Below are 22,374 nucleotides of genomic sequence, written 5' to 3'. Positions count from 1 at the left end.
GTGTGTGTGTGTGTGTGTGTGTGTGTGTGTGTGTGTGTGTGTGTGTGTGTGTGTGTGTGTGTGTGTGTGTGTGTGCGCGTGTGTGGGGGGGGTGTATAATTTGATAGATAGATGGCTTTGTTTGATGAACACCTTGTGCATTGTGTGTGTATCATCTGTAATGATGAAGTGTGCACATGTGTATGGGGAAGAATTTAGAAGATGTTCTAGATTGGTTTGACATGTTCCTAAGTAAAGCTTTTCTGCTCTCAGGAAGTTCTACTATTAACTCATAAATGAATTAGTATTCATCATTCATAATAAAGCATCAAAAGCTACTTTATTATTGGCCGAGATCCATCCATAGTCAACTGTTGTCCTTTTTGTAAACATTAATAAGAATTCTTCAGAGCATCAGAGTAATGTTTGGATGCATTATGTCACATACCTTTTAATTAATCGGTGTCTAAAAGAAGACTAAGTATTAGGCATTACTACCATGGATATTAATTGTACTGTTGCTTTGTTTCTTATTTTTGAACACAGTGCCATCTACCGGTAGAGCATCATACAAATAAATAGTGACCCTTCCAACATGGCTGCACACTTACGCCGAAAATATACTTGGCCTACTTCCGGGATGCGTCAGTGGCAACGTTGACAACGTAGCAACCAGAGCCTGCCAGCCGGGTGATCTGACCAGTATCCCCAGTATGTCTAGTATCACATCGACGTTGTGAAGTTAAACTACCACCCACAACATCTTCAGTAGTCTAATCGTCGTCCAACAGGTGTCAGTCTGTCCTTCCTGGGGGTGTGAGTGTCCACGTGTACAGGAAGAAACCAGCTGCTGTTGACAGCTTTTGAGCTAAGGAAGGTTGTTTGTATGACGACAGCCTAAGAGATTTCATAAGTTCACATCCGGGATAGATCGCTGCTTGGCAGGTGAGGTGTTCTCTACTTTGATCAAACATACAAGTTATTATATTGTGTACAACAATGCTGTCTAGGTGTTAGCCTAGTTGAGCTAGCTAGTTAGCTAGCACGCAGTAACAGGAATACCGAGAGAGCTGATCATTTAATTATATAAAATGACTGAACTGTCTCATCAACACTGGAAACCTAACAAATGATATGCACGATAACATAGCAGTCGAGTTTCTGTTGACCTTTTTTTTTTATCTTATCGGTTACTAGACTATATGGTGTCATATTCTGATGTTTGACACTTGGACTCCGAACCTTAAAGTCTGTCTGCACCCATATGGGTCTGCAGGATGTCTGTCTTAAGCCAGGTGTGGTGCAGGAGTCTCCTGTTGTGCTCCCTGCTCTGCTCTGCGCTCATCCAATTACATGCACGGCCTGCCAACATGTCCGCGTTGAGGGAGAAGAACGCCAACACTAAAGATGAAAACGAGATCCTGCCCCCAGACCACCTGAATGGGTTGAAGATGGAGATGGATGGACACCTGAACAAGGATTTCCACCAGGAGGTGTTCCTTGGTAAAGAGATGGAGGAGTTTGACGAGGATTCGGAGCCGAGACGAAACCGAAAGAAACTAATTGACATCTTTACCAAGTAAGCATCACTAAAGAGGAACAGTGTCTGTTGAACTACTCTTGTTCTGAACAGAAGGCACTGCTGACACTGCACACAAAGCAGGCGTTCTCTGTGCTGTGTTTAGGGCAGTGCTATTCTTCCTCTGACCAGAGGATATATTTTTGTATTTCATGATAAGGCCACAGCTTATAAAGAAACAATTCAATCTAAATCATATTTTCATACAGCAGCTATGTGTGAAAACATCTGTATAGGGTGTGCTGTCTACGATTGTTTTTCCAGATTGTAAAGATGTGACGTCAAAATGCTGCATTCTTGAGCTCAGAGATGAGAATGAAAATGGCTAAGTCAGTGAGTAAGCCAAGTTAACCAAAGGATTATTTGCAACACCTCTACAAAATGCTAATGCTTAAGTTTACCTGTCTTGACAAAGTCTCCCTTTCATGAATTACTCAGTAGTCTGTCTCACCATTTCTCAAGCTACTATTTCCTATGTTACCCATAAGCCTTTGCACGGCTCAATCCATCCATCAAAATAGTGGACAGCTGCCAGCTAGCGATACTTAGGATGGCTGTTATCTATGGTATTCTCTCATTCTGGTGATTCTTTTGACATTGACAGTAGCTGATGCAGGTGATCAAGTTGAGCGTGTTCATGCAGCTAACCGATTTGTACGTCAGGAAGGAGACCCGAGAGAAAAGTAATTCATAAGGAGGAATCACTCTTATCCGCTCCACTACGTCCAAGCTGGGCGCTGGAGGGGGTGCACCTGTGCACTGTGCTCCATCATGGGGTGCGTTTAGCTATTTGAATAAAATTGAAATCGTAGCTATGTTGAAGTCGTAGAATGCAATATGTTGAAGAATAAGTACAATACACAGATTTTAAAATATATTTTATAAGGAGGAATCACTATTTTCATTTTATATTCTGCATTCAATCACACCGCCACACGGAAGGAACTGCTTCATTATCAGAGTTTCTCATTAGCTTTATTCTTGTTCCAATTAACACAGGATATTAGTATACGTGTGTATTGGAGATTAAATGTCAATAGCTAAATTGACAAACACGTCAGTCCATGTTTGCCCATGGTTTTTTATCAGCCAGATGTTTATTATATTATTGTGGAAATGATAAGGCTTGCACAGAGAATCTGGGTGCACCATGTTTACATTGTTGCAACATGGCAACAAGATTACAATGATTGTGCACATGTTGTTTGATAGGCGGACAGTGTATTGATTGTTTGACCTGTAGCACGCATGCACGCACGCATGCACTCGCACACACAGAAACCTATTTTCCCGAAAGAAGGAAATGCTTTCTGCTAAAAAAACAATTGGGCACCCATGACGGTGGGATAACAGTATTTATGAAGCGGGTTGTCAAGGTACAGCCCTTCATGGTTATTTTACCCTGAGCCTTTCCATATTTGTTTTACCTGATCCGTTCTGTGACTTGGTACATTTCAGTTGTCGTGAAGCCAGCTGCTTGACAAATCCCTGTCGGTTGATCCATTTTATTTTTCCTTAAATGGTATTGAAAATGGCTGTGTGAAAAAAAACAAAAACTAAAAAGAAGTATTTGAGCCACACATATTTAGACTGGAGCAGATTGGACTCAGGCCAGTCAGATAAAAAGGTTTACCGCACGTCAGTGGACGGTACAGCCGGCCCGGAGCTAATCGTTCTCCCCGGCCGCACGTAAGGACCAGAGCACGGAGGACTGTTGTATATGACGTTGGGTTGTTTACGTGTTTCACAGGGTGGATTTCAACGAGGACAAGAGTGTCAGCGCCAAGGAAATGCAGAGATGGATCATGGAGAAAACCAAGGAGCACTTCCAAGAGGCCGTCAGGGAGAACAAGCTCAGCTTCAGGGCAGTGGACCCTGACAGAGACGGTGAGGAGGAGGAGGGCTCGACGTGTGGCAATGGTGACAGGCGGCCGAGATCCAGCCAATGGAGACTAAACCCTTACCCTCACTAAACGATTTCTCTAACATAGATTTTTATTGATATCATTTATTTCGTTCCCTCTCTTTTTCTCTCACTATGCTGTGGTAGCTATCAAGTTTCCCCTTTTGATTTTAAGTTACTTAACCTGCTTTCCTCTATCCGTAAACTCTTTTAACTATCCAAACCATATGCGTATTAACATAAACCTAAACAATGTTTTTCTTGATGTTATAAAATAAATAAATAACATCCCCATGTCTGTGGTCCACAATATTATATAGCCCCCACTTTCCACCCCAACACATTACTATAATGACTAACCAAGGCCACCTATCCCGGAATTCTAATATAATGATTTTTCCAATTTCCTTTTGCTATGTTCATTGAAGTGTTTATAATGTCTGCCGAGACTCCCAAGTGTTGCAGAAATAGTTCTGTGCTGTCGTGATTCTGATCTGGGCACTAACATTTGAATTGTTTTTCATTCAGGTCATGTCACATGGGACGAGTACAGAGTCAAGTTTCTGGCCAGCAAGGGACTCAATGAAAAGGAAGTTGCGGAGAAGATAAAGAACAACGAAGATCTCAAGGTGGACGAGGAGAGTGAGTGCCCAGCGATATGCTTATGCAGCTCCTATTTTACACCCACCTCTAACCCTATTCAATGTAGTGATTGAAGAGTTCTGCAGCCCAGCTTTTATAGGCGAGCGTGAAAGTGCTGCACTTTCCAAGCTTCCGCCTCCCTAATATGAAGAACATATTGACATTGTCGCAAAGCTTTTGGACAGCGTCACATAGTTGGCAGGGACACGGCGGTTGAGTCTCTGTATGCCTTCCTTTCCATTCGATGAGAATGAGAGTTGTGTTGTTAACTTTATCTGTTATGCATCATTAACCGCAATCAATCCGAATGATCACACCGGTCCATTCTACCTTGCAGCTCAGGAGGTTCTGGAGAGCCTCAAAGACCGCTGGTTCCAGGCCGACAGCCCTCCGGCCGACCAGCTGCTCAATGAGGAGGAGTTCCTCTCCTTCCTCCATCCGGAGCACAGCCGGGGCATGCTCAAGTACATGGTGAAGGAGATCGTCCGCGACCTGGGTGCGTCTCCCCCCCCCCCCCAACACACACACACACACACACACACACACACACACACACACACCCTCTCATCGCGGTCCTCCCGTCGAGGCGCTAACCGTGTGCGCGCCGTCTTGTATTTTGTGTCGCAGACCAGGACGGCGATACGAAGCTGACGCTGTCGGAGTTCATCTCCCTGCCCGTGGGCACGGTGGAGAACCAGCAGGCGCAGGACATCGACGACGACTGGGTCCGCGAGAGGAAGAAGGAGTTCCTGGAGGTCATCGACGCCGACGGAAACGCCATCGTTACGATGGAGGAACTGGAAGTAGGTGGAAGTGGAGAGAGATCCTCTGTTGGTGAAGCCTCGCTGTGATATTCTTTCCCAACAATCTGTGAATGCGTTTCCCATTATCAGGTTTTTCTCACTAAAAGGATTATTGTCCCTTGTGTATCAAGCATAACAAGCGTCTATGTCTTACGAGTCACTTATTTGTTCTTGCAGCACTTCACTATATTCATAATTTATAACGGAAAGGCTCTTGGGAGTTTGTGCATAAGATGAATTTGGGGGAGAATTGGGAGGGAGTGGGGTTACATGAGCAGGCTGAAGCGTATAAACCAAACGGGACAAACTCCTGACCATTTCTTCCTTCTGTGTTGTGTCCCGTTCCTCCTCGCACAGGAGTACATGGACCCCATGAACGAGTACAATGCGCTCAATGAGGCCAAGCAGATGATCGCGGTGGCGGACGAAAACCAGAACCAGAACCTGGAGCTTGAGGAGATCCTGAAGTACAGTGAATACTTCACCGGCAGCAAGCTCATGGACTACGCCAGGAACGTTCACGAGGAGTTCTGAACATCAGGCCTGCCGTAACAGCCCCCCACCCCCCATTCCCTCTTGAACTGAACTACTCGGTGTGGGGGGCGGCTAACTAACTCATACTCTGTTCTATGTTCAATCCTGTGCTTGAAGCCTCCCCCCCCCCCCCCCCCCACACACAACTCAAAGCGGACTCAGACCAAGATGTTTAAATATTGTAATTGCTGCCTACTGTCAATTGGGCACTACCATGCTCTGCCTACAGTCCAGTCTGCATTATTGTGTGTGTGTGTGTGTGTGTGTGTGTGTGTGTGTGTGTGTGTGTGTGTGTGTGTGTGTGTGTGTGTGTGTGTGTGTGTGTGTGTGTGTGTGTGTGTGTGTGTGTGTGTGTGTGTGTGTGGAAAAAACACTCTGGATATTGTCCTTGTTATTGAGCCGAAATTCATTATTAGTAGCAAGTCTTTCTTCCAGTTACTGGATTTAATTCTGCAATCACTGTTTGGTTTTGACTGGTATAGTTGTATACAATGTAAATACTTGCCCATTTACAAAAATTCATGCCTCTGGCAGACGGACTGAATTAAAAAGAACAGTTGAATGTGATGCCGCTGAAAGGACTACACCCTCAGAGAGCCACTGGTAACACGTCCAGTATACAACTGAAGCACAATGAATTAGTCACCTCCCCATTGTTTCTGCCTTCAAAGTATTGCGAGACGAATAATTGATACGTTCGACCGTCCCTGTGCCATGACTCTCCTCCGTCCCTCGAAACGTCAAATCAATTGATTGATCGCTTTTCTGTCAATACTTTGAAAGAGGGTGTAGATTTGAAAAGTCAGAAGTATATTTAATGAGAAAAATAAACCTATTTAACCAATCTTCATTGATGGACAAAAACTGTAAATATATCATGAACGCAAATACTTAGGCTACTCATTTTGAAAATGTGAATACATCTAAAACGGCTGTTCTGTTTTCCTACCAGCCAACCATCTAAATAATTTGTCCTTGTATTAATATTAAATATATTACATTTATAAAGCTTTCAAATATCACATGGATTTGTTTTAGTCAGCATCTTTGATTCTGAGTTTTTGTTGCACTGAATTCCAACTTAATTTAATTAAAAGTTCCAGGGGTCCTTGATCACAAACTATAAGCAGATCGTTGAATGTTTTCCTCCTTGTGTTCTGTAATGCTCAAGCAAACTCATCTGAACTGCAAAATACCCTAATATGTTCGGAGAATGTGATAAAACTTTATTAAAAATCGTATTGCGAATGGACTTGCAATCATTAAACCTGTTATTAAATGCATGGCTACTTACTTCCAGGATTAGTATAGGTTATGTCTTCTGGGCCTGTGGCACGAATAGTTGCCATGGAAAATGTTATTGTGTTTACTTGTTATTTCGGTACAAGTTATAACAGCGGTTTGAGCCACTGCACTTTCCCAAACTGCCTGAAGCCTTCATAACAATGCAAGTATTGAAACAATCCAATTGTATTCATTTTCCTTAAACAACTTAACGGTAAACGTTATTTTTTGTTTGTTTTTTCTGTTTAATTGTGTGTGTGGGAAAGGGATCAAACATTTCTCCACAAACAGAAGCCTGAGGATGACCCAACCGTTCTGAGAGGGCAACGGCTAGTAGGTCATTTAAATAACTGGTTTACAACTTGTCTTTAGGTATGTTACACTAGTCTATTTCAACCCCTATGCCTAACGGGACCCAGCCCCACCCATTACATTATTCACCTGTTTTTGTGTTCGTTCAGGACCTTGAGGCTCGATGTGCCGAGCAAGAACTCCGCAAGGCGTTGCATAAGGAGAAGGAGGCGGCCATGAGAGAAGACAAACTGACCGTAGTACCCTTCCTAAAGGTACCTAGGATAGCGCCTCCATGAAGATATCCGGGTCAAATCTGCTCCAATTAAATGGTATCAAAGATAAAATGAAAAATTGTTTTAAAGCATAGCCTACACTATTCTACTTATCTGTTGCATACAACTGTCCTCCAGAGCAATGACGTACAACGAAGTCGGGCTGAACAGCAGGCAAAAGAAGAAAGAAAGCGGATTAATGAGTTGGAGCGCCAGAGATGCACGCTAGTACATGAGTTAACGGCCCTCCGCCTGCGAAAGGCGAGGCTGGACAGAAGCGTTCAGCAACACGCTGTATTCGCTGCCTACGTGAAGAAAGTGTCTCAGTCTGTTGAGCAAGTGCGTCGGTCTCGACTAAACGCTGTGATATAATTAAGAGATATCTGTTTCATTGTTTGCATATGCTACGTTCTGTCCCATAATCAACGTTCATGTGCAAACGCTACAGGAACCTGCCCAGTTAATGCACAGCTTCGGTACCTTGATGCACTGCGCAAATAGATTGTTGCAAATCATGCAACACAACCTCGACTGCGCACAGAAGGCGCGCTCTGAGTACGCGCTCCACCATCAACAGGCAGCTGACGTTATCTTGCGCGGTAATAACGCATTGGGAGCATTGCAACGCGATTTGGACAATGTTCAGTCTATCAGGATGAATATGGTAGGGCAGATCTGGCCAGTTTGGTATGTTTTGACAATTCAACTGTTGTGTCTTTGAATGTGTCTGCATTTAAGAATTTGATGTAATCAAAGTAAAGTCACATAGTGATTGACAGGAAGCCCAATGGTCCCATATTCTGGACACTGCTGCCAAGAAGACCCTGGAGTTGGGGACCATCAAAATGGCCTCACTCAACTTATCCCAATTCGTGCACAATTCCAAGAGCGGTTACCCCCCTGTAGGCCAGGAGGACACTGTCAAACAGCTGGAACAGGTAGGCCTAACGTTGTCTAGACGGTCTTAAACAACCCTCCTTCACCGTGGTCCAAATGTTAACATTTTCCTCCTCGTATAGGTCAAGACCTTCATTACCTATTCTACTGATGTCCTTTTGGCAGTAAAAAAAACCCAGGAAGCACTGAAACCACGACTGCCGAATGAAAAAGAGGCAAAAGCAACTGTATGAATCATAGAATACACTATAAATCTGATGAACTTTAAACAGAGTTTTTATTGCGTACTTATTGGTTTGGTTGCATCCTGTGTTTGATGACGTCATTGAGTGAATCACAACACAGCAGGCTTCACCATATATTTCATATTAATTGGTTACCTAATAAACATCAATTTACCTATCTATCTCTATGAATCACCTCAATTATCAGCTCATTCACAATGTGAATTTAAACCATAAAGAATGAATGTTAACAATCAACTCAGTACAACTTGAGATACCCAATACGATTTGGTTTGTGCATATGTGTGTGAAAGACACTCTTAAACACACCACAGGGAAATGTGTCTTTACTTCTCAAACTATCATTGAGAACATGTTATCGCACAAACAAAAACAACACGTCTCACTGTCCTGCCCCTCAATGTCCTCCCCCAATGCCAGCGGTACGTTAACCTCACTGGATCATCTACATCGTCTTTGTAAGCTTTTGTTTCCACCTACCAAGCATGATCTTACACCTATAGGACCAGGCCTAATGTCATCATAGACACCTTTGACCGGATTCAGAACACACTGACACATCATCATATTACATGACTGTATATACTTATTTTGTATCTAGGATACTAGTTACATACAGTACATACATACATACAGTACAAACATTCATAAGTGTAACAATAGAAGAAAAATAAACATTGCTCACACTTAACGCATATTTATATTACCACAATATGTTGCCATAGAGAATTAAGTAAGGCAAGTGGGTTGTGTTTGCAGATTGCAAGCACTTCTATATATTCAGAATAAAAGCAAAGTCCACTAATCATTGTCCATGACATTAAGTGCTAAAGGTTCAACCTCACAGTTTTATTTTACATATAGATCTTTAAAAAAATGAAACAGGCAAGATACATTAAAATGTAAACAAATAAATAACAATGTACAGCCAACAAAGTTAAATATATTTGTTATGCAATATTCAATTTCACATTTGATTAAATAAGAATTTAAAGTTTTTCCTAAAAGAGAAAAATTATAAAAAAAAGGACTTTAAAACACATTGTAAACGCCTTGTCTCCTGGTCCCCGTGTGATGACCTCATACTTCTCTCCAACTGGTCGGTCCCCATGTGACGACCTAATACTGCCACCCTCCTGGTCCCCTTGAGATGACCTCTCAGTGGGTTACTCCTCCTGGTCTTGTGAACAAGAGACGGCCCCTGGCCCGTGGACCCCTCACAGGAAAGGATACTGGTTAAGCTTGCGGGGGTAGGGGGCACTTGAGTGATGGAAGTGCGCTCCAGCCAGCTGCTGCTGCTGGTGGAGGTGGTGGTGGTGGTTGAGGTTGCTGCCGTAGGGCCCGGGCATTGGTCCCCCCAGCGCCAGGCCCCCGTTCTTCGGCAGCAGCCCCACGGAGGCGTAGGCCCCGCCGGCCCGGGCCAGGCTTGACGAGGCCCCCTGCATCTGGTCCACGGTCTGGGAGACGGAGGCCAGGGCGGCGGAGGCCGGGTAGGCGTAGAGGCCGGGCGCCGAGCTGAAGAGGGGGGTGTCGTGGAGCCGGTAGTGGGAGTGGGAGACGGGCGCTGGGTAGTTGGCCGGGCGCGGCCTCGGGGCCCCGCTGCCGATGCCACCTCCTCCCAGTGGGTCCAGCGACGAGGACAGGACGGTCGGCTGGAGCTGAAACGACCAAAGCTGCTGGTCGTACATCGTATCAGGATAGGTCTATTATACTGTTCATCTTATCTGTAGAGGTACCGGCCTATTGTTAATCAAGGCAATATTGGCAGATCATAAAAACACAAAACAAGCAAGGGTTTACCAGGGTGCAGTGGGCTAGTAACAGAGGGTTGGACCAGGGTGCAGTGGGCTAGTAACAGAGGGTGGGACCAGGGTGCAGTGGGCTAGTAACAGAGGGTTGGACCAGGGTGAGGTGGGATAGTAACAGAGGGTTGGACCAGGGTGCAGTGGGCGAGAAACAGGAGGGTTGGACCAGGGTGCAGTGGGCTAGTAACAGAGGGTTGGACCAGGGTGCAGTGGGCTAGTAACAGAGGGTTGGACCAGGGTGCAGTGGGCTAGTAACAGAGGGTTGGACCAGGGTGCAGTGGGCTAGTAACAGAGGGTTGGACCAGGGTGCAGTGGGCTAGTAACAGAGGGTTGGACCAGGGTGCAGTGGGCTAGTAACAGAGGGTTGGACCAGGGTGCAGTGGGCTAGTAACAGAGCGTTGGACCAGGGTGCAGTGGGCTAGTAACAGAGGGTTGGACCAGGGTGCAGTGGGCTAGTAACAGAGGGTTGGACCAGGGTGCAGTGGGCTAGTAACAGAGGGTTGGACCAGGGTGCAGTGGGCTAGTAACAGAGGTGTACCTGACTGAGGTTTAGCGGCTGAGTTCTGCTCCACTTTGTCTGCTGATGGCGTTCGGCTGTAGAGTCCCCGGCTGACTGGCTGACCTGCGTCGAGTCCTTCATGGACTTAGCAGAGCCGCTCGGAGCCGGGTCTAAAGTAAAGACAGGATCCACACACACACTCAGTGCCAACCATGCCATTCGGAACGGCCCATATTTATATATTTTGTTAGATATACTTATACTTACTTAACGATTCTCCAAATCAATGGTTTGGTTCATTCCTTTTTTTTTTGTTGCTGTTCTGAACAAGCATACTAAGGCCCAATCCCATTTCTACCCATTACCCCTTGTTTTGAAAGGGGAAGGGGTAAGGGGTAGAAATGGGATTGGGCATAAAAGGCACTTCTACATCACGATAAGAACACTCATGTGTTCGGAGCAGAGTGGGACGTTGGTCGGGGAGTGGCCCCCTAGGGCATGCAGTACATGATCCCCACCATGCATACCTGCTGCTCTGATGCTTGAGGCGTCCCCGGGCTGGCTCTTCACAGTGGGCATGATGACGGCCAGACACTTGGAGGCCTGGGGCCCCGCTTGGGGGCTCAGGGGGCTGCTTGTGGAAGAGTCGGAGGAGTCGTGCACTGTCACACAGCTGATCACGTTGGTCCGCTGGCTTGGCCTGGAGCTGTGAGTGGGGGAGGGGGGGGGGGGGGGGGGGGAGGAGCAGAAGGAGCGCAAAAGAGATGGATGGAACGAAAGTGTTGTAAACTGTCATGTCAGATCACTGTTTGATGGCCAAGGAACAGCAACATAGAATGAATAAATTAATGCATTAATGCATTTTGACATTGCATTTATTCAGAGCTTTTCGAGATACCCAAAGCTCTCACAGAGTGTGTGTCTGTGTGTCTGTGTAATGTGTGTGTGTGCGTGCGATCCACTACAAAGTACAAAAAGCATGGAGAGGATTTAGCAGTAATACGATATATCTTTAACCTCAAAGTGAAGTTCAGCAAATTATCCATGACATGCAAATATTGAGAAGTTGGGATTAGATATTGTGGGGTATTTTATTAATACCATCATCATGTTATACATTTGATATGATTAAAGAGGCGGCATTACAGGAGATGAGGGAAAGTTATTAAGATAAACCCATTACAGAGAAGGAGTTCTGCCTTGGAAAAACGTATTATCAAACGTCTGGCGGGATGTGTTACTATGATGGAATTAGCACAAAAATGATGTTGACATTAAATGTGATGATAAACTATTTCTCTTTCACTTGATGGCGATAATGCAGAGAGGAGGATCCAAGGTTAGCCAGCTGGTTCCGAGAAGATGACCCTGCCAGTCTCAGATTGAACAACTGAGTATAACCTTGAAGAAGATAACTACTGTAATAAACATACAAGGCTATTCCACATCGCGTCAATAATACAGATAGATAAAACAAATAATACTGTCTTAAAGATAGTTTGACCAAAACTCAAAACAGTGTACAATCCTTTAAAAGCAGTGATATTTATCATACAGAGAAGGCACAACATGAACTCAGGATGAAGCAACAAGCACGAGCGAGGCAGTTAAAGCAGGAAAGAAAAGGCAAGTAAAGCAGGAGAACAGGATAATTAAGTATGGGGGTACGGGGTGGTGGGGGGTACGGGGCGGTGGGGGGTACGGGGTGGTGGGGGGTACGGGGTGGTGGGGGGTACGGGGCAGTGGGGGGTACGGGGCGGTGGGGGGTACGGGGCGGTGGGGGGTACGGGGCGGTGGGGGGTACGGGGCGGTGGGGGTACGGGGCGGTGGGGGTACGGGGCGGTGGGGGGTACGGGGCGGTGGGGGGTACGGGGCGGTGGGGGGTACGGGGCGGTGGGGGTACGGGGTGGTGGGGGGTACGGGGCGGTGGGGGGTACGGGGCGGTGGGGGGTACGGGGTGGTGGGGGGGCTCACCAGGCTGCCAGGACCTTGCTCTCCTCCTCCTCGTCGGAGTCGCTGTCGATGGTGATGATGCTCGCCGCTGGGCTGGGCGTGTCGGAGATGACGATGGGCTGGGAGCGGTCCCCAGAGGGGGGTCTGCATGGGGTGGGGGGGGGGGGTGGGGGAAGGAACCCAGGTCAGGACAACACGGGACTGAAGACGAGGGCTGAACCCACGAAAAGGATCATGTGATTGCGACTCATTGTGAAGAACAGATTATGCAATGCCTGGGATTCTTTGGAGCACTTACTGCTTATTTGTGATGGTCTGTAGTTTAAGTTTAATGTAACAGGCGTACAAAATTCTCCCATGTATTGATTGATTTATATATATTTTTTTATTTTATTGAAACATTCTCATATGCATTAAATGCAAACCTTTCAGGATTAGCTAATTGCAGAAGCTGATTGATGTGGGATTAACCGTGCAGCCCTACTGAAGACACAGGAGACACAGGAGACACCATCGTCCGCTGCGTCCCGGTACCTGGCCGTGCGCTCTGCCTGACGGTACAGTACCTGGCTCTGCAGTCCGGTTGCCGCGCCTTGGCCCTCCTGGCCTGCGGGGCTCTGGGGTGTGTGGAGGAGGCGGTGGAGGGGTGGTGGTTCAGGGTGGAGCCGTGACGCCCCGCAGCGAGCTCCTGCTGATTATCATACTGGCTGCCATGACGACCCCTGCGGAAGGGAAAGACCTCTCGCAGTTACTTCTCTGTGATGATCCTTACTATTATTATTATTATTATTATCATTATCATTATCATTATTATGATTATAATTTTTGTGGCATCATCCTCAGTATCAGTAACATACTACTACACCTCCCGTGTGAATAGCCTCCCGCTCGTCAACCTTAGCAAAGAAGTGTATTGATTGGTTTGCTATGGGTCTAACTCCAGCTCACCGCCAGGTGTGTGGAGCCCCCATGGGGGGGTCAGAGACCAGCGCCTGGCCTGGGGCGTGGAGCGCCATCTGCTGCCAGCTGGAAGGGATGACGATCTGCTGGGTCCCAGCGGGCCAGCCCTGCTGGGAACACACACACACACACACACACACACACACACACGCACACACGCACACACGCACACGCACACACGCACACGCACACATACGCACACACACGCACGCACACGCGCACACACACATACACGCACACACACACACACACACACACACACACACACACGCACACAATCATACAGAGCAGTTTCAGGTTGCGTGTGCTTTCCTAAAACCTTGCAAACTGCCTATTTTTCCTACAAGTTAACCTTATCATCGTCACACTACAGACCCTTGTAACAGTTCAGTAAACGCAGTATAGGCAGGGTTTGGATCTTTAGATGCTATGCATTTTCTCAGAGCTGTCATAGCAGGGACCACCTTGTTCTCAGGCTTTATGAAGGTGTTTAAGAATGTGTGTCAAAGCACCAGCAATGGTTTAGTCCTAATCCCCCACGGTCAAAGGGTTTTATCTTCACTGGTTCAGTCCTAGTCCTCCATGGTCACAGTGTGTTAGTTTAGTCCTAAACCTCCATGGTCACAGTGTGATAGTTTAGTCCTAGTCCTCCATGGTCAAAGTGTGTTAGTTTAGTCCTAGTCCTCCATGGTCACAGTGTGATAGTTTAGTCCTAGTCCTCCATGGTCAAAGTGTGTTAGTTTAGTCCTAGTCCTCCATGGTCACAGTGTGTTAGTTTAGTCCTAGTCCTCCATGGTCACAGTGTGTTAGTTTAGTCCTAGTCCTCCATGGTCACAGTGTGATAGTTTAGTCCTAGTCCTCCATGGTCAAAGTGTGTTAGTTTAGTCCTAGTCCTCCATGGTCACAGTGTGTTAGTTTAGTCCTAGTCCTCCATGGTCACAGTGTGTTAGTTTAGTCCTAGTCCTCCATGGTCAAAGTGTGTTAGTTTAGTCCTAGTCCTCCATGGTCACAGTGTGATAGTTTAGTCCTAGTCCTCCATGGTCAAAGTGTGTTCGTTTAGTCCTAGTCCTCCATGGTCAAAGTGTGTTAGTTTAGTCCTAGTCCTTCATGGTCACAGTGTGTTAGTTTAGTCCTAGTCCTCCATGGTCAAAGTGTGTTAGTTTAGTCCTAGTCCTCCATGGTCACAGTGTGTTAGTTTAGTCCTAGTCCTCCATGGTCAGTGTGTTATCTTCACTGGTTCAGCCCTCAGCCTCCCCACCAGCCTCCAGGTGACCCGTGGGCTGGTGCCCCGGTGTGGGGGGGCCTACCTGGGCCAACATGCTGGGCTGTATGTGGAGGGGCTGCGGGGGCTGGCTCTGGGGGACCAGGGGAACAGAGTTGTCCACCCTCACTGGGTAGCCAGAGTGCTTGTTGGAGGGCTGCAGACCTGGGGAACATGGAGGGCCATGATGTGATCAGGGATGTTTATTAATGACATAGGCAAAAAAATTAAATCTGTATAATCTATACGATGTGGGTTTGAAACCTTTTCTGACATTTTTTGGTTCACTGGTGCCAGCTGAGTTTGTGTTAGCCAATCACGCGTATACAGATCCCAAACTACAGCAACATAACTGGCAAAAAAACAAATATGAGGCGAAAGAAAGGTAAACAGCCCATTCACCCAGATTTTAGCTTGTCTACCAACAACCTCAGTCTAAATCTAATCTAAAGTCTCATTTGTGAGACTCAAGTTGAGTAAATCTCTTTTTAACCACTCAATGTCAGAGAAACAGAATGGTGAATAGTGTGCGGTGTGTTCACAAGTTTCCTCTAAACTGGTACATAGCTGAAGCAGCTTTAGCCTACGACCCTCACACCATAATGACCTAGGATACCATCACGAGAGGTGAAGGGTCCTTACCCTGGAGGGTGGGCGGGCAGACGATGAGGGTCTGCTGGAAGGGTTCGGCCTGGCCGCAGAGCTGGGGGGCTCTGCCCTGCGGGGCCAGGCCGGGGATGTTAATGGTGGCCTGCTGGTAGAGCCCCGGCGGGTAGTTGAGCAGCGGCACGGTGCTGCTCAGGGACAGAGACGGGCCCCCGGGGGAGGCCATCTGGAGGGGAGGGGGCCGCCAAACGGGGAGGGTTGTTAATGGGAGGTTTGGTTATGCCCCTTGTTTAAAGGTGCTGTGTGTACGATTTGAGAGTTGTGGAGGGAAAGTGTGGAGATGAGAGGTAGAGAGCAAGATTTTGAAAATAAACAACCCCAAAAGAAACTCCCTCCCTCCCTCCCTCTCTGCTCCCTCTCCCCTCCCTCCCCCCCTCTCCCCCCCTTCCCTCCCTCTCCCGTCTCTGCTCCCACCCTCCCTCTCCCCCCCTCTCTGCTCTCTCTCTGCTCCCTCCCTCCCTCTCCCGTCTCTGCTCCCACCCTCCCTCTCCCCCCCTCTCTGCTCCCTCCCTCCCTCTCCCCTCTCTCTCTCCCTTCCTCCCTCTCTGCTCTCTCCCTCCCTCTCCCCTCTCTCTCTCCCTTCCTCCCTCTCTGCTCCCTTCCTCCCACATTTCTCCGCCATTGAGATGATACGCTGTATACGCACATGTGATCAACATGCAAGATGAACCAATCAGGTAAGAGCATATAGTTGATGGATGGCTAGGCCAATCAAATAATAGCTCTTAAATCGTACCCTCAGCATCGTTAATCATGCACGCTTATATAATAGCCCTTAAACCTTTCCTTTAAGAATGATTGTGTGAAATAAGGCCCAATCCCATTTCTACCCTTACCCCTTCCCCTTACCCCTCCCCCTATTTTTGAAGGGGTAAGGTGAAGGGGTAAGGGGAAGGGGAAGGGGTAGAAATGGGATTGGGCCCAAGTGTGAAATAAGTGAGATGGGCCCATGGGCCTCGTGAGATGAGACCACCCGGCGGTGTGGCGGGGGACTGGGACCTGGCTGTGCTGGTTGAGCTGGCTGCTGAAGGTCACAGTGAGGTTGGCCGCACCACTCGGGGCGCCGTTGCCAGCGAACAGGTTCTTGTTGTTGTCGAAGGCGGTGCATCGACGCTTGCATATGTCCATGTTCTGGAAGCAGGACTTCACGCTGCAAGGTACAGACATTGTGTATTGTTACTATGACGTAAAACTAATCATGATTGATGATTTCGATATTACATTGCCTTCTTAATTCAATGAAGGTCTTTATATATATATATATATATGAAGGTTCCAAAATGGACACCCACTAACCAAAAGCTGTTTGATTTAGATGTACTATAGCATGGCAGGTTGATTATTATACCAACTTTGGTCCCTGTATATACGGATGGATTTGTTTTGAATGCTTTAGTAACAGGGCTTGAAAGGGTCATGGTCTCCCAGAACTTTTCCGAACGTATAATATCAGCGTAATATCCAGGTTTTTGACCAATCATATCGCTCGAGAAAAATATATTTTTTCCGACAAATCATATCGCTCAAAATAAAAAATTTTTTGGACCAAACAGAAAGCCCATTATTTTGTGTGTGTGATTCCGACGTGTGCTGCGAGACGACGTACTGGGAGCTGTGGGGGAAGGGCAGCAGGTGGCTCATGGTGACGAAGGGGTGGTTGAGGGTCTTGATGGGCGTGACCCTCTTGTCCGCGTCCAGCGTGAGCATCTTCTTCAGCAGGTCGATGCACTCCCGGCGGTCCGCCTTCTCCGCCTGCACGTCCGTCCCGTCCAGGTGGGTCATGTTCACCTGCAGCATGTGGCGGAAGGGGGGGGGGATTTGAAATACGAGCACTGTCCAAAGTACCAGCTGCTACCTTCCTTACTTTAACTCTATATCTCAATAACTAATTTGTTACACTATATTACACTTTCACATTTTTGTGATTAAACCTAAATGTTATTTTTGGGGGAGCTCAGTCCCTTTAATGGCTAACATACTGTACATGTACTAATGTAACAGATTTTAAATTAGATTAGATTAGAGAACATGTCATTTGGCTGCACACATGAAACAAAAAACAAAACAGGCACATACATAGACAGGTATTGTTAACAATAGGAAATCAATCACAATAGAATAAAACAATTAAGTACAATTATAAATGAAGAATGAAGGAATATATATATACATATATATATACATACAATATTTAAATAAATATGTTATGTACGATAGAATATTGGTAGACATTGAATGTATGCAAATGCACATTGAAATCATGTAGGCAAAGTAATGCATAATAAATAATGGAGGGCAATGTATGGTCTTCATTCAATAGGATACACTACATAGAGCTAAACTCAAAGGATTGCAACCAACATAAAAAATAAAAGTGAATAAAAGCATGTCTCCTCCTGACCTGCATCATGTCATCCAGACAGTTGAAGATGTACTTCCTCGCCTCCTTGGACTTGATCCCCATCTCCGCCTCATGTTCTGTGGGTGTCTAGAGGGAACAGGGCCAGGGCACCGACCCCAGTGTGAGTCAAGCGAGATGGTACAAAGAGTCCCTGTTGCTGAACGCTCATGCTAGTGCCCGAGCTACCCACTTTGAGTCTCCACAGGGGGTAGCTGGCGTCGGGCCCTCTGTTGAAGAAGCGGCTGCTCTTTGTCCCGGCGCTCAGCAGGTACTCCGCCGGAAGGCCCTGGGTCTGTGAGATGTAGCGGATCTACAGACGGCCAACAGACACGTGTCACAACACTGTCCGCCAGGGCGGCAGGATTATGGAGAGTGGCAGGATGATTGCATAATAGTTCAGCATTTACCAGCACTCAACGCAACTGCCTCTCCCTATTGCTTTTCTATTTTTACAACAAAAGGAGAATGATTGGCTGAAGCCTCTTTGTGCTGGAAGACTACATACTTGGAAATACTTCAGTAAAACATTATGTGTTTTCTTTTCTCTCGGAGTGAAGCTGGACTTGTCCTTGGGCAAAAGCAGCTAAGAAATGTTAAGGTTTGTGTACAATACAACCATGTGCCACACAGTGTGTGTGCCTGTGTATGTGTGTGCTCCGTAAAGAGAGGTGTTGCTGACCTGGTCATACTCCGAGGCCCCGGGATAGAGGGGCCATCCCAGGAACAGCTCAGCGATCACGCAGCCCAACGACCACATGTCGATGGCTTCACAGAACGGCAGTCCCAGGATGATCTCTGGGGCTCTGCAAACAAGAGCACGTTGGAACAAGATCCCACACAGGAGGACACACTCACACAACCGCACGCAACACAAAATACAATACTTACACCAAAATGAAAATGAGTCAACTTGTTATTACAGTAACATCAATGACATCGTTTTAAGGCCACTTTAAAGGAAAACCAAACCCTAACACTACTTATACATCGGTTGGCATTAAATGACTCCCTCTGTAGGTTAACCACATGCTACTGTATGCATTATCTTTCATTGGCTGATGGTAATAACACATTGATGCAACATACTTGTCCTACGCTTAGTGAAACTAAACTGGCCTGCGAAAGCTCATGGCACCGAATATGTACTAGCCAGTTCTGGTTGCTCTATCCTTAACGGCTGTCCAGCCATTTTCTTGCTCAATGATGATAACCCCGAACGCACAAAAGAACCAATTTCCTGGAAGCATGCGAATATGATGGCTGAGATAATAGGCTACCGAACCCGGCAACCCTGCCCCAGAAGGACCCAGAATCAACCTTTTAAACCAGGGGCCTGGTTCTCCTACGAGGGGCCCCTACCTGTAGTAGCGCGACTGCAGATAGGTGGAGCACACGGCCTTGGACACGTGGCTGGCCGAGCCGAAGTCGATGACCTTGACGCGGTAGGGCTGGCGAATGGGGTCCACCAGCATGATGTTCTCTGGCTTCAGGTCGGCGTGGATCAGGCCCAGGCTCTTGAGCTTCATCAGCGCCGTGGCCACCTGCTGCAGCACAGGCCGGATGGACTTGAGCAGCAGGGGGCTGAACTTGCTGTGCTTGAGGAAGTCGTACAGGTTCTGCTCCAGCATCTCGAACACCAGGCAGGTGTGGCTCTTGTGCTGGAAGCACTCGTAGGAGCGCACAAAGTTGAACTCGTCGGCGTTCTCCGTGCTCAGCCGACTGAGGATGCTCACCTGCAGGAAGTGGGACAGAGAGGGAGAGGGGGAGGGAGAGGGGGGGGGGAGAGGGAGGGGAAGAGAGGAGAGACAGGGGGACAGAGGGAAGGAGAAGGAGAGAGAGAGGGAGAGGGAGAGGAGGAGAGAGAGAGGGAGAGACAGGGGGGGAGAAAGGGAGAGACAGGGGGAGAGAGAGAGAGAGAGAGAGAGAGAGAGAGAGAGAGAGAGAGAGGAATGAGGGAGAGTGGGAGAGGGGAGGCAGAAACAAACATGGAGGGAAAAATATTGTATTTAAAATGACTCCAACCTCTGCATGTTATTTACAAACACACAGTGCAACCATCCACTAATACAAACTGTGTAATTGTGGATACTAACATTTATTTTATCGTTGCCGATAACTAATGATCATCTCTTTATTTGGAGAAAAAACATTCCTTCTCTTCGTCGCCTTGGGATAAAACACCAGCCGTTCACAGACATTGCATGCACACTTTCACCCTCCTCGTGTTTGAACCATCACCTCTATCTGTCCTTGGCGGGCGTAGGACGGGTGGTTCTTCAGGATCTTGATGGCCACGATCTCGTTGGTGCCCCTCTTCCAGCACTTGGCCACCTGGCCGAAGGTCCCGCGCCCCAGGAACTCCAGCACCTCGTAGCTGTGGGCCACCGAGCACAGGATCTCATGCTGCACCAGCTGGTAGTCCCCCTCGCTGTGGGAGCTGCTGCTCTTCGCCGCCGAGGTGGAGTGCGCCAAGGACTGGGTCCCCGTGGTGGTGGTGGCGGCGGCGGCGGTGCCTCCGCCTACTCCTCCACCGCCACCCCCTCCACCCCCGCCAGCAGCAGCGGCGGCGGCGAGGCGGTTGCTGGTCACCACGGGCGCCGAGAGCTCCTCCAGGATCTGCACGCTGTCGCTGCTGTCCGCCTCCTCGCTCTTCCTCTTCAGGCCGTACTGCTGCCGGGCGTAGAGGTCGCCGGGCGGGGCCGCCGCCGCCGCCGCCGCCGTGGGCGGAGCCACCGGAGCCTCCTTGGCCCGGCGGAGGGACGAGGAAGAGGCCGAAGAGGAGGACGAGGAGGACGAGGAGGAGGTGGAGGACGGAGGGCCGCGGAGGCTTCCGGTGCTGTCGGCCGCGCGCACCACCGTCTGCTCTCTGGGGGGCCCCTGCGGCTGGAGAGGGGGTGGGGGCCCCTGGGTGGTGGAGGTGTACGCCTGTTGGTGGTTGGAGCCGGAGCCGGGGGCTTGGCTGGAACTGGGCTGGTAGTAGCCGCTGGGTAGGTCCCCCAGCGGGTGGGCCCCGTCCCAGCCAGGGTTCTCCACCTTGAGCCTCTTGGAGCGCGAGTAGGCGCTAGAGGACACGCAGGGAGAGGAGAACACCCCCAGCTGGGTCGCCATGTCTGGGGGGGGGGGGGAGGAGGTGTCAATCATAATCATAGGATTATTAAAAAATCAAGGATGATTAAGGGGACAATTTATAACGTGTTCTAAATTATCACAAGGGTGTTCACACAGGTGTGTATTGATTGATTTTTAAGCAGTAATTATAACACAAGCAAAGCCACATCATTTCTTGATAGAACATATGGTCATCACTTCATGATTATCTGGCGGATCTGATTATTGATTATTTTTATATGAATGTAATTATTGATTCACTGCAATGTAAAGACACACAATATTTTCTTGGTTGCTGCCCGGCAATTAATATAATATAGCCTATGCTTGTTTTATTTAATTAGACATATATACAAACACCACCTCAGTAGCCTACTCCATGCACAAACACCCCCTTGAATAATCACAATAGTATAACGATGACGTTAACGCAATTAATTCAAGCCACGGGGCCAGATTATGACGGCATCGTTAACACACTGTTGTGCATTAGGCTTAATTTTTAAACAATAACATCATTGCAACAATACCTCTGTCTGATGGTCAAATGTCGTCGCCCTTCTGACAGTCAGGCCTCATAGTGTCGACCACCCGTCTCTTGTTGTGCAGAGGACCCGCTGCGCTGCTACAAAGCAGCTACGGTAGAACTGATGAAGAGAAACTATCCAGCAAAGATCGAGTCCGTCGAGACTCGGGGCTGAGGTGTCATCGCGTATCCTGCTGCTAAATTAACATATGTTGCGTTGTCACTGACGATAACGCACCACGTCGAAGTAAATATCTGGTTTTAACGGAAAAAATCCCCAAACTGCAAATTGCGAATAATTCATCGTTACTTCCTACCAGCAGCGTCCTGTTCTACGGACGTAATCCCTCCCCGTAACGTGCACACGTGCGCATTAGGAGGTTCGGTGTCAGAGCGCTTTCTCTTGTTGTCATGGTTACAGCATCCCTTACCGTGTTATTACACACTCTGCTAAATCAAATACATTACATACAGACATTGGGTTGAGGATGAAACACAGCTGCGAGACAATGACAATTACAGACGAAACGTGTGTTGGTGCCTCCTGTTGTGGCTGTTGTTTTGCTGTCCGTCTCCAAGCTCTGCCAAAAACAATTGCGCTGAAATACAGTTGTGGAGCATCTTCATCCAAAACTCCATGCATTTTTTGCATCACACAGAATGAAATTAGTAGGCTACATTAATTTGTTTGTAATTATTGTTTATCATTATTACCAATACGTCAAATGTATAAAGGCAAGCGTTTTAACTTCAGTTGAACCAC

At 47.6% G+C, this 22,374-nt stretch overlaps 3 protein-coding genes across 4 annotated transcripts; 2 read left to right on the top strand and 1 right to left on the bottom strand.

The window, feature by feature from the left end:
- The first annotated feature begins 618 nt into the window (after positions 1–618).
- sdf4 (stromal cell derived factor 4) lies at positions 619–6,692 on the top strand. Its single transcript, XM_030357434.1, has 7 exons — positions 619–924; positions 1,256–1,558; positions 3,309–3,445; positions 3,990–4,103; positions 4,441–4,599; positions 4,731–4,906; positions 5,264–6,692. The coding sequence occupies exons 2-7, from the start codon at positions 1,257–1,259 to the stop codon at positions 5,438–5,440; spliced, it is 1,065 nt and encodes a 354-aa protein (XP_030213294.1). The 5' UTR covers positions 619–924; position 1,256; the 3' UTR covers positions 5,441–6,692.
- A 103-nt stretch (positions 6,693–6,795) lies between these two features.
- LOC115544466 (coiled-coil domain-containing protein 42) lies at positions 6,796–8,440 on the top strand. The gene is made up of 7 exons (XM_030357448.1): positions 6,796–6,887; positions 6,991–7,057; positions 7,186–7,290; positions 7,429–7,629; positions 7,739–7,954; positions 8,070–8,228; positions 8,310–8,440. Coding segments are annotated over exons 1-7 (861 nt in total). The 5' UTR covers positions 6,796–6,885; the 3' UTR covers positions 8,421–8,440.
- A 5-nt stretch (positions 8,441–8,445) lies between these two features.
- hipk1a (homeodomain interacting protein kinase 1a) lies at positions 8,446–22,086 on the bottom strand. 2 transcript variants are annotated; one of them, XM_030357411.1, is made up of 16 exons: positions 21,616–22,086; positions 20,216–21,087; positions 19,337–19,710; positions 18,657–18,780; positions 18,168–18,287; positions 17,978–18,064; positions 17,183–17,364; positions 16,576–16,726; positions 15,553–15,742; positions 14,957–15,075; positions 13,638–13,759; positions 13,256–13,411; positions 12,711–12,833; positions 11,264–11,442; positions 10,776–10,906; positions 8,446–10,090 (listed from the first exon to the last, which is right to left on the bottom strand). In XM_030357411.1, the coding sequence occupies exons 2-16, from the start codon at positions 21,083–21,085 to the stop codon at positions 9,650–9,652; spliced, it is 3,369 nt and encodes a 1,122-aa protein (XP_030213271.1). In that variant the 5' UTR covers positions 21,086–21,087; positions 21,616–22,086; the 3' UTR covers positions 8,446–9,649. The 2 variants fall into 2 exon arrangements, with proteins under 2 accessions (XP_030213271.1, XP_030213280.1); XM_030357420.1 differs by having other exon boundaries at positions 13,638–13,756.
- Between the last annotated feature and the right edge of the window lie 288 nt (positions 22,087–22,374).

The sequence above is a fragment of the Gadus morhua genome, chromosome 1, assembly GCF_902167405.1.
Source record: "Gadus morhua chromosome 1, gadMor3.0, whole genome shotgun sequence".
NCBI lineage: Eukaryota > Metazoa > Chordata > Actinopteri > Gadiformes > Gadidae > Gadus > Gadus morhua.
The sequence above is the reverse complement of the archived record's forward strand: the minus strand, read 5'-3'. Positions and strand labels throughout refer to the sequence as shown.